This window comes from Parambassis ranga, chromosome 12 (genome assembly GCF_900634625.1).
Source record: "Parambassis ranga chromosome 12, fParRan2.1, whole genome shotgun sequence".
Lineage (NCBI taxonomy): Eukaryota > Metazoa > Chordata > Actinopteri > Ambassidae > Parambassis > Parambassis ranga.
Genome location: NC_041032.1, coordinates 6,381,535 through 6,393,314, shown reverse-complemented (window position 1 = coordinate 6,393,314; position 11,780 = coordinate 6,381,535). Strand labels below are relative to the sequence as shown.

The 11,780-nt window shown below is 40.8% G+C and overlaps 2 protein-coding genes across 2 annotated transcripts; both read left to right on the top strand.

The window, feature by feature from the left end:
• Positions 1-2,005: 2,005 nt before the first annotated feature.
• Positions 2,006-7,695, top strand: tbc1d13 (TBC1 domain family, member 13). Its single transcript, XM_028418586.1, has 12 exons — positions 2,006-2,193; positions 3,111-3,184; positions 3,268-3,308; positions 3,480-3,541; positions 4,194-4,293; positions 4,422-4,504; positions 4,659-4,818; positions 4,979-5,189; positions 5,277-5,440; positions 5,678-5,838; positions 5,921-5,978; positions 6,059-7,695. The coding sequence occupies exons 1-12, from the start codon at positions 2,171-2,173 to the stop codon at positions 6,122-6,124; spliced, it is 1,203 nt and encodes a 400-aa protein (XP_028274387.1). The 5' UTR covers positions 2,006-2,170; the 3' UTR covers positions 6,125-7,695.
• Positions 7,696-8,175: 480 nt separating this feature from the next.
• thnsl2 (threonine synthase-like 2) lies at positions 8,176-11,718 on the top strand. Its single transcript, XM_028418155.1, has 9 exons — positions 8,176-8,768; positions 9,176-9,407; positions 9,498-9,692; positions 9,842-9,994; positions 10,094-10,333; positions 10,405-10,553; positions 10,769-10,894; positions 10,995-11,149; positions 11,391-11,718. Exons 2-9 carry the CDS (start codon positions 9,185-9,187, stop codon positions 11,626-11,628), a joined length of 1,479 nt encoding a protein of 492 aa, XP_028273956.1. The 5' UTR covers positions 8,176-8,768; positions 9,176-9,184; the 3' UTR covers positions 11,629-11,718.
• The last annotated feature ends 62 nt before the right edge of the window (positions 11,719-11,780 follow it).

Below are 11,780 nucleotides of genomic sequence, written 5' to 3'. Positions count from 1 at the left end.
GCTTGAACGTCCCAGCAGGAACCCTTTGAGGGCTGTTTTGAGAGAGAGTAGCTTTAAAAATATGTTGGGTGTGGTTCAGCACTGATTGGTCAAACATACGATTGTGTTTTCTCCCACATGTTGACTCAATTATATGCCAAAAAAAAGAAAAAAACAATATCTACCCGTTCAAGACCCAGTCTGGGTTTCTGTGAATACTGCCACATCAGTGTCCATCCATCCATTTTCTGAACCCACGTTGTCCTGTACTACAGGGTCACAGGAGGGCTGGAGCATATCCCAGCTGTCAATTGGCAAAAGGCGGAGTACACCCTGGACCTGTCACCTGTCTATCACAGGGCAAGCAATTCACATCACACAAACACTAATATTCCTGCTGGAAAGTAACAATACTAAATACTGCACCACCATAACTACCCAGTCAGTGTCCAAAATTCCTGACTGATGATTGTGATTTTTCTATAGAGATGCAGGACTTTAAGATAAGATAAGAGATTAGATAAGATAAGATAAGATAATTCTTTATTAGTCCCCCCACAGGGGAAATTCACAGTGTTACAGCAGCAACAGCACACGTAAGAAGAAAAAAAATAGCAAAACATATAAAAATGTAAAAAACAGATAAATAGAAATGAACAGAAGGTCAATGAATGCTTGATTAAATAACAGAATAAAGTGGCTTCAGTACCGAACTGTTATTGCACATTATGATCTGGTATAGTAAAAATTACAACTTAAATTATATACACAAGAGCTGTAGAAATAAAGTTATTGCACTTTATGACAAGAAGGTATTATACAGGATGTAGTATGGCTTTAGCTGGGCGTGGATATATATATATATATATATATATATATATATACATTCACATACATTTCTTTAAAAATTATTATTAAAGAAAGTTAAAAAATAATCTATTCAAGGCTCATTAAAAACAATCTTGTATATTTCATGCAATTCTTTATTAGTTTGATTGCCGTTGCTAGGCAATCAAACTATTGTTCTTCACCCTCTTTCTTCTTCTTCTTTTTTATTCTTCCGTACGTTTTTTGGCACAGCGTATCTTCAGCATACATTGACCGAAATGTTCATCTCACAGAGGACATTCCGGGTCAACTTCAAGTTTTTTTCAAAAAAATGTATGCCAAATGTATCTCCTCCTACAAATTTCAAGCTACAGACTCCATTCTAGTCTTAAAACGCTCATTAGATGCTGCTCTATGAAACTTGTATTCAGAATTTTCTAATTCCAAATCGTTTTCTGCACGCCAGGCTCTCAAAGTTGGAGTGGTTTTTGAGGTCTCCTCTGCTGTTACCATGATGCCAGGCTGACACACAGAGGCATACAAAGCTCTGAATTGCTCTGATTCTCCAGCAATTCAGAGCAATCCTTCACATCAGCATTCAAAGCAATGCTTCAGCTGCAGCAATCAAACTTGCATTTTCTTCAGGAAATGCCCTTTTCTAGTTTAAGTTTGGTCTACAGCTCAAAAACACTGTATAAAGACTACTGACCAGAAGACAGTCATAGATTTGACTGATAATTAGTGCATTGGATATACTTTAAAATGTAACAACTAACAACAACTAATTTTTTTATAACTTTTTACAGGGAAAAATATATATTCATGTCTGATGTGGGCACAGTGTTTCTTTCTTTTATGTTTTGTCCTCCATTAGGAGCTTTTCTGCCCTCTAGTGGCTGAGAGAAGCTTTGTCACTTCGGTTAGACAACGTTAAAGCAGATGGACTTAACTCTAAAACACTAATATTGCACAGGTGATGAGAATTGAAACATTTTACTGACTGTAATATACTTATAATCAATGTGAATTTATTTTTATGAGGCACTTATCAACTGTACATTTATTACAATTAGAAATATCTCATGATGGTCTATTGTTAGAAAACCCTTGAAAATATAGACTTAACTGAATCATTAAGCTGAACGGCCCTGGGGAATAAATACGGAGCACTGTGCGGGCAGACGGGTCTAACGTGATACCTGGTCATTGACACGCAGGTTGACTGTGGATCCAAGCGGCGGCGTGCTATCTGCACAGTGATGAAGACGGAAGTGATAGGAGGACTTCCCTCTGGCCAATTCATTTGGATGTTTCCATTTCTTTTTGGAAACAGTTAAAGGAATACACCGTCGCCTGTCCAGACATGTCTACTGCGTACAGAAACAGGTGAGACACATCAAACTCGTTGTCTCTGCACGGGATGCAGGACACATGTACAGCTGAAATATGTTTATGTATGTAATGTAGCAGCTAGCATCCTAACCGCAAAACTACCGTTTACCTCAATGACAAGCTAACAAGCAGAAACGGCTCAGCTAAACACACGGGCTAATTTTGCGCTTTAAAGTTGTAACGACACAGACGTTTTAGATGCTATTATTATTGTATTCTAGTTAAACTTTCACTGTTAGTGGCACAGTTAACGAGACTTGCAAAGAAATACAGTGAGTTGTTGATTTAGGTAGATAGCTGCGCTAGCTCCCTGTTAGCACATCAGCTGACACTGACTTCCTCTAGCTCTAACTGGATAACAACTAGCCACGATCCAGCTGACGATATGTGCTGACAGTGTGTTTCTGTCAGGGATAAAAACAGAGGGGGCCTGTTTCCAGTCTGTTTCTCAGTATAAGTTTATTATTATGCAGCTAGACCTACTTGTCCCGTTTCCTTCGTTAGCCTCTGTATTTTGTAGCCATGATGTTATGCTTGGTGTTATTCTGCCTGTCATTTTTCCCATCTGCTGTCACTACCTGGCAATGGCTGGCCAATAACATCTTCTATTACTACTCCACCCTGTGGTCTTTCTGTGTGGAGAAATTGATCAGCAATTTTAGTTTTTTATTTTGAGTTGTGTGGTCTTAATCGACCTTTAAGCCATTGATTAAAAAGCAGATGTATGTGACCATATGCACAGTGATGTTCATTATCACTGTCACTATACAAAAATGATGCAAATATAGAAAAGCTTGCACACTCGAGCATCACTGTACATTTTGCCACAGAGTATATACACAAACACTTCAATCAGGTTAAGTATGTGTTATCCGCTGACACGAATACTGATACTTTTACTGTATTTTCAGGATACAGGAGTTTAAAGAAGCCTTGAGTAAGCAAAGCTTAAACTTGAAGACACTGAGGGAGCTGTGCTTCAATGGTAATTTCTCTGTTTTGTGTGTCTTGGTGACATTTTATTATGCTCTATTTAACCGTGATTGCATTTTATTTTTTTTGTCACAGGAATCCCATTTGAAGGAGGCATTCGAGCACTGTGCTGGAAAGTATGTTACCCTGTCTTTGTTACTTACTTACTTTTTATGAATAACAGTTCAAGATTCAGAAACTTGTTTTTAATCAGAGCAAATATTGCTTGTGGTGGAATATGTGCTGTACGCCTGTCAGCAGGTGGAAGAAAACTGATCTGTGCTGTCGGCCTTTGTGCTTTTATTCAGATCCTTTTGAATTACCTACCTCTTGATCAGACGTTATGGGAGTCCTTCCTCAAAAAGCAGAGGTAAGTTAAAGCCTGATAAAAGAACATGTAGGTTTTAGGACTTACCTCCCAATGCTTTGCTTTTATTTTGGTAACTCTTTTTAGGTGTCAGACAATCAGCTGGTATCAATCCGCATAGTTGGTTATATTGGCTAATGTTATTAGCTGACTGAAAATGGGGAAAAACTCCTATTTGACCTCTGAATCACCAAGACTAATGTTGTTTGTTATGTCGTCAATGTAAAGCTAGTTCAGCAGAAGAAAACATTCTGCTTTTCTTGTTTATATCAGCCAACAGGGCACTTTTTTTAGTAAGGTATATATTATTATTTTTTTTGCAGTTTGGAACAATCACCAAGTTTTCCCAGAACTCTCAGTTGTTTTTGTTTTACCTGCCAAACAAGAATTCAGATATGATAAAGGCAAGCAGCAAATCCCTTCACTGAGAAGCTAAAATTATACAAACCTGCTAGAAATATGATTTAATCGAATAATCATTGAATTGATGTAGAACATGCCAAAAGAAAAAGAGCAGCAGAGGATGGCTGTATTCACACATCAGCTCAGTTTAACATTAGTAAAACTGTAAATATTAGGATTGACTGATTATGACAGTGGCTTGGCTTCTTTTTACCTTAATATTTCACTTCTATCTTTCACATCCCTCTCATAGGGAGGTGTACTCCCAGTTCCTAAAAGAAATGATCATCCAGCCTGGTATTGCCAAAGCCAACCTGGGCCTTTCAAGAGAAGATGTGACAATGGAGGACCATGTTAGTGATTTTTATCTATACACTGCTCATATGACCTATATACTGCTCATATGACCCTTGTTACACATCACATGGTTGGGAGAGTAATTAATATGCATTCATCTTATTTCATTTGTTGATTTTTTCAGCCTCTAAATCCTAACCCGGACAGCAGGTGGAATACCTATTTCAAAGATAATGAAATACTACTACAGATTGATAAGGATGTAAGGTACAACCTTTAAATGTTTCTACATCTGTTTATTTGTGCTATACACACTAGTCTGTGAATGGGAACAGGTCAACCACCTGTTGAGGAGATCAAGAGTCCACAAAATAAACTTAGAGCCGTAATGTGACAGGAGTGTGTGCTTGCGTGGTTGCAGGCGGCTGTACCCAGACATGGCGTTCTTCCAGCGCCCTACAGACTACCCCTGCCAGCTGATCCTGGACCCTCAGAATGACTATGAGACGCTGCGTCGGCGAGTGGAACAAACAACCCTCAAGGCACAAACTGTAAACCGCAACCGCAGTGGAGTCACCAATGTAAGTTACCGTGTGTCCCTGTGCACTCTGTCCTTCTGTCACCATTGACTCAGTCAATGTCAACTGATTTGTGCCAGTTTGCAGTAGCAACAGGATAAATAACCCAGAACTAAGTTTTTTTTATAATCTTCTGAACCAAAGACAAATCTTGTTCTCTTAGGTCAGTTCACCTGGAAAGTCTTTGAACCTTTATCCATCTAATGAGTATGAGGTGCTGCCCAATGGCAGTGAAGCACACTGGGAGGTGGTGGAGAGGATCCTCTTCATCTATGCCAAACTCAACCCTGGGATTGCCTACGTACAGGGCATGAATGAGATTGTCGGGCCAATCTACTACACGTTTGCCACAGACCCCAACAGCGAGTGGAAAGGTCTGTAACATTGGAATTGATACACTGGAAGTCACATAACATGTGTATTTGTAATGTTGTGTGATTTCTCATTGCTTCATTTTACAGAGCACGCTGAAGCAGACACCTTCTTCTGTTTTACCAACCTGATGTCAGAGAATAGAGACAACTTCATCAAGAGCCTGGATGACTCTCAGTGTGGCATCACCTACAAGATGGAGAGTGTGTACTCCATGCTCAAAGACAAAGACCTCGAGCTCTATCTCAAGCTGGTAAGTCCCTGCACACTGTTTACTGCTTTCTTTAGTGAGACACAAGAACGTTTGCAAGTGGCCCCAAACAGCAACAGCATTATTTTATGAATTAATTACTACTTTACCTGAATACATCTATGTCTTTCCTATAGCTTCCATGCATCCCCACCGACAGAGGAATAGAGAGTTGGAGTTGGAAACATTGTATTAATAAATTGATAATTCTAGTTCTCTCCATGTTTTCTCTCCAAAAAGGAAGAGCAGAACATCAAACCCCAGTACTTCACATTCCGCTGGCTGACCCTGTTGTTATCTCAGGAGTTCCTCCTGCCAGATGTCATCCGCATCTGGGACACCCTGTTTTCCGACCAAGACCGTTTTCACTTCCTCATCCTGGTCTGCTGCGCCATGCTCATGTGAGTTTTTCATTCTGCTCTCTTAGTAGTCCTGCGGCTGTGACTCTTCCCATGAATCATGGTTTCTGTCTTCTGTTCACAGACTTATACGGGATAACCTCCTGGCAGGAGACTTTACAGTGAATATGAGATTACTGCAGGTCTGTAATGCACAGTAGAACATAAAGACTCCAGAGCTTCATCTTTACACTTTCAGCTAATGTGTTTTTGTTGCTTTCAGGATTATCCCATCTCAGATGTCCACACCATCCTCACCAAGGCCAAAGAGCTGCAGGATAACTCTTAACCTGCCCCTCTTCTTCCTGCCATCTCCACTCACATGTGGTAGGTGGTAGTTTAAATACTTAAAAACATTGTCATGTCAAACGTGTCGTGGATGGACTTGATCAATGAAGAGACTGCACAGCTGCATCCTTTTAAGCTCAATGTTTGGCCAGTGGGGACTGCCATGAAAACCACACTGAAACCGTTGCTTCCTCAGAGTTTAAGGGGGAAGGGATACCAATTGCTTCTTTGATGCATTATGGGAAAAGGCTTCCTTGGTAGGTGCTCGTCCTGCTCTCATAGCCATCTCTCCCATGGAGACATGTTGTGCTCAGATGATGTTTGCACTGAACCTCTGAGGGAGACGGAGCCACAGTAAACACTACCAATCTTTAGCTTTTCATGGAAATATACCAGAAATGTTCAACAATGAAGCCAAGAATCTAACCAAACACCCACAGCGATCATGTATGTAGTCATTGAGCAGATGTTTCATTGTGTTGAGCAATATTGCATGTTTGTTCTATTCGTTTTTATTTTATTTTTTTATGTGAGAAAAATGTATGCCTTATCTGTTTAATGATGTGACATGGGAGACAGTATTTCTGGGTATATTTTCAGTTTGAAGTATGGAATATAGAGTGATGTGCCTGGCCTATTGAATATTGTATTAGTAACCTTCTGTAAATCATCTCTACGATGCTTTTTGGAAATGTTAAATCATGTTTATTTTTAAAGAAATCACTATTGCAAGAAGGTCACTGATGTCACACTGAACATTATATTCAGAGCTTCTTCTAACATGAGTTATTATGAACCTCTGGAGAGGGGCGATCTCTGCCACAGAAGCCTTATCTCTATTCATTATTAATGGTGGGGCTACCTACCACTAATAATCAGCATTATGTTACTTTACTGCAACCAGCTAAGCTATGATAAGTGGTCTGCACTTAAATATCTTTTTAGTGGCTTTACAGTGTTTCTTATTCAGACCAGCAGCAAGTGTTAGAGTTCAAAGTGTTCATGATAGTAACATGTTTGAACATTCCTTGTTTACAATGGAAAACAGACCTGCAACTGATTGATTTTTTTTTTTTTTAAGGACGTAAAGTCTTTACTAACTTGGACTTAATAGCTCAGCTAACCGAGGGTTAATAGTGCAGAATAACCTTAGACGAGGTCTAATAATGTTCAGTGTGAAACACCAGCACAGTTCAAGACACAGTTGAACTGATTCCTGTCTCTTAAATGCTTTATGTTCTGTCATGCACACGCTGTATGATGAATGTGGCATATAGTAATGTGGTTTGTACTTTGAATGTAACTGTACAGTACTTAATGTCTAGCCACAAGCGAGTGACATGTTGATGGGGTTGATCAGTGCAGGAACAGAAAAGCTGTTTAAAAGTTCCAAATAAGTTGAATCTCCAACACCTATGAAGGCACTGATTCCCCCAGATGCAAACTCATTCCAGGCCAGATCTCACTCACTCATCACAAAGTTTATTGGTTCAGCTGATTTTGCCCATCTGTTTTCTTTTAAGCTACCGAAGATTGTCTATCTTAATTAAAACACACTATTGAGACATTGAAGCATAACATTAACATTATTGTGTGTTTGCGGCCGTGTGTGTGAGGGGGTGGGTGGGCGGGTGGGGGGTTGTGTTACTATACTCTCAATGTGTTCAGTCATTTATTTGCATGGTTTCGATTTTGTAAGCACATTTTTTTGTAACGTCTCTAGTGTTAAGGACTTGTATATATGTTTTTACATGTTTGCAGATGTGCATTAAAATGGATCATGGGATAAATCAAAACACTTTTTTTAATTTATTAAGCTAATAATAAGTGTCAGAAACACTGCACAGCAGGGAATCCCTACAGTTCTACAGTTACTTACCACAATGGATACCCGGGAAATCCTGGAAAATAGCAGGCAGACTTTAAAGTAGAGTTCTTTAGTTACAGGTTAGTCTAAAGTTCAGCTTTTATCTTCCTTGACATCTTGTCAATTGATGACTCATTGGCTACAAAGCAACAGTGACCAAGTCACCGAAAAACTATTAAAAAGGTATTTATAAGGTAAAGGGGACAGCTGTCTAAACTTTAAAGCCACAGTGGTGAGTAGTGCATGCTGTTTGATAGTGAACGAGTCATAAGGTCTGCTAAAGTTTAAACTGTGTTCTCTTTCTGTTTATAGCAGCACAGACCCATTAAGCAGGCTGCAAACTGAATGCTGCTCAGCTAGTGTAAAGTACTTCTGTCTGCTTTATCAGACTTTTTCTTTGCATTTTCTATTTATTTTCTAATTTTATTAAAGTAATCTAGTTGTTATAAAATTATAGGAAGGAGCCAACATCAGTTTTTTCAATAAACTAAATTTGATCTAAAATCCACTTCAATTTTCTGGGAGAAAAAAAATGCTTTTTTTTGGACTGCTTATATTGTGCAAATAATGTGATTTTATTTGTTATATAACTGATATATAATTACATGAAGTTTGTCCTTCGCCCTTTTTGGCCTCTGTCAGCACCCATACCCTAAGACCCTAGATAGACGCGCATGTTAAAACGGTACGGCTGTTTTGACCCAGAACGGCTCAGCTGATCCGTTTTTACTTGAAGCTCACCGCTACTATGTCACGGCCGATCCAGTAGAATATTCCGGTAAACTTTACACTATATCAAATTTTTGTGTAAAATTATGTAGTTGATTAGCTACTGCGCAGCGATCCGGTCATTGGAGGGGGGTTTATCCCCGACGTGGTGATGCGGGACACTGTCAAGAAAGACTTGTAGTCACATGACTTGCTGTGTCTGAAGTTTCTTCTATTTATTTACCCACTTTACCTTTACAAGAGAAAATCACAACATGTTAACTGTTAACGTACAGCAGCAGCCAAATATGGTTACAAGTACTTCACCATCTAGTGAAATAGATAGATAGATAGATAGATAGATAGATAGATAGATAGATAGATAGATAGATAGATAGATAGATAGATAGATAGATAGATAGATAGATAGATAGATAGATAGATAGATAGAGGAACTGAGAAACTCTTTGTTTGCAGGTCTGAGCGATGAAGTACTGCAGTACACGTGGTGGGATCCATGGGTGGGATTTCCAGGATGTGCTGTTTTCAGGTTATGCACCAGATGGAGGGATGTTCATGCCAGAGAGTGTGCCTGCCCTGAGCCCAGACACCCTGAGGTCATGGAGGGGGCTGCCCTACACCACAGTGGTGGTGGAGGTCGCCTCATTATTCATCCCCTCTCAGCTGATCCCCAGAGATGACCTGGAGGGTGAGCTGGAGAGTATTCACTGTCCACAGTTTTAACGTACAGTTTGACGATAACAATAGAAGAGATGTGTGTGTGTGTTTCTATTCACAGTACTGGTGGGCGAAGCTCTGTCTGGGTTTTCTGTGCCAGAGGTGGTCAGAGTAGCCCGGCTGAAGGACGGCCTGTCAGTCCTGGAGCTCTTCCATGGAGGCACATTGGCCTTTAAGGACCTGGCTATGACTTGCACTGTGCACTTCATCAACTACTTACTGCAAAAACAAAAACGCAGAGCTACTGTACTTGTAGGTGAGAAAGAAACAAAAAACGAAAGAAAGACACTATGTTCTGTGGTCTATACCACAAGACATACACCTTTCAAAAACAATCAGAAGCAGCATAGAATATATATTTAATGTCATAGATATGAGTCAGTTTACAAGCGTTTTCCTCTCCAGGTACATCTGGGGACACTGGTGGCTCAGCCATCCAGAGTGCAAAGGGTCTCCCTGGGTTGGATGTGGTGGTGGTTTATCCCCGAGGACGCATCAGTCCAGTGCAGGAGAAACACATGATCTCCTGCCTGAAGGATAATGTCCACGTGTTTGCAGGTAAACAGGTTAAAGAATATCAGCTGCTCCTTATCCAAACGTTTTATTCTTGTAACATTTTTCAGAATCCGATATCCTTTTGCTGTTTTACCTCTGCAGCTGACGGCTGCTCAGACGACATAGACCAGCCTCTGCGCCGACTATTTGCTGACCAGGAGCTGGTGAAGTCCCATGGTCTCATGAGCCTCAACTCAGTCAACTGGTCCAGAGTCATGATTCAGCTTGCACACTTCATTTACGCTTACCTGGAGCTCAGTGGAATGGAACAGGTTGAGGCAGACGGAGTTATGCCCGAGCTGGAGGTGGTGGTTCCTACTGGTGGAGCAGGAAACATCACAGGTCTACTTCATACATATTTGAACATGTGTAAAGGACTCAGTGTGTTACATGTTATGTTCTCTGTCTCTCAGCCGGCTTCATTGCGAAACAAATGGGATTACCCCTGAAACTGGTTGCCATGGTGAATTCTAATGACATAGTGCACAGGACAGTAACGTCTGGTGACTTTTCCATGGCAGCTGATGTCACGCAAACCTTGGCTCCTGCTATAGACATACAGGTACTGCAGTTACACGGTCAATGGAATTGTTCATGACAGGTTTATTAGAGATGTCAGCACGTGTTTCCTCATATCTCTATTTTCTGGAAACCCCATTTATAAACAGTTTAGTCTTATCTTGAGCTTGAGAAATGAGTGATGTGATACATAAGTTGAAAATAGCAGTGATGTATCTTACATCATGATGATATGGTCGCATTGCTTAATTTTTTTAGGACCCATACAACATGGAGCGAGTGTTCTGGCTGCTGCTGGGCAAAGATGGAGCATCAGTGAGAACAATAATGGAGGAGTTTCAACAGTCACATAGACACTTTCTGGCAGAAAACCACCAGAAATTGGTACCATTCAAAATTTACTGCAGAGCAGAGGCTGCTTATCCTCTCTGTGCACAACCACCCACCAACTGCCATGATGTTTTTATGATGTGCTCTCTTCTAGCTGGCACAGGTTCTGTCAACCGGCACAGTGACTGATGAAGGCATCCTGGAGACCATGAGGAGGTGCTGGGTGGAGAACCAGTATGTGCTGTGTCCTCACACAGCTGTGGCTGTATGGCATCACTACCACTCTCCTCACAGCCCCGGGCTTAACAGGTCAGACACACAGACACTGGCTAGCAGGTCTTATATAATAAATCCCACCCATAAATCCCATAAATCCCCATTGGTATGACAGATAGAGATCATGTGGTTGACATGTAAATATCTCTCAGAAGACCAATTTCCCACCAGTTGTGCCCAGCTGTATGTGTTGTAAGCATTTGATTGGACAGAGTCATGTGATGTGTGTGTGTGAAGTCCAGCTTTCTAGTGAACTTTCAAACTTTTATTACAGGTGTTACATTGCAACAGCATCCCCAGCCAAGTTTCAGGCAGCGGTCGAAAAGGCTGGCCTGACCTTTGACCCACCGGAGGCAGTGCTGGCTTTGGACAAGCTGCCCACCCGTTACGAGAACTTGGAGCGGAGCCCAAACTGGTGCAAAGACTGGGAGGACCGGCTGAGAGAGTGCATCCAGTCAGTGAGCACAGCCCGGAAGAGCACAGGGACTTCACAAACACTGACCGGACAATAAACGGCCATATTTAGGTGGAGTCAGGGACTCTGCAGCCTGTCTTAGATGCATAAACATTCTTATCTGATTCACTAAATGATGTTGATGGTGGAGGCGTCTTGTTGTGTTTTTGATCAACTTTGATCTGTAGTGTCATATGACATGTTTGGCAC

Coding starts and splice junctions, on each gene's coding strand:
- tbc1d13 (XM_028418586.1), top strand. CDS start 2,171: ATGTCTACTGCGTACAGAAACAG. Junction 2,194..3,110: donor TCTACTGCGTACAGAAACAG/GTGAGACACATC, acceptor CTGTATTTTCAG/GATACAGGAGTTTAAAGAAG. Junction 5,839..5,920: donor GTCTGCTGCGCCATGCTCAT/GTGAGTTTTTCA, acceptor TTCTGTTCACAG/ACTTATACGGGATAACCTCC.
- thnsl2 (XM_028418155.1), top strand. CDS start 9,185: ATGAAGTACTGCAGTACACGTGGTGGGATCCATGGGTGGGATTTCCAG. Junction 10,334..10,404: donor TGGAGCAGGAAACATCACAG/GTCTACTTCATA, acceptor TCTGTCTCTCAG/CCGGCTTCATTGCGAAACAA. Junction 10,895..10,994: donor CAGAAAACCACCAGAAATTG/GTACCATTCAAA, acceptor GCTCTCTTCTAG/CTGGCACAGGTTCTGTCAAC.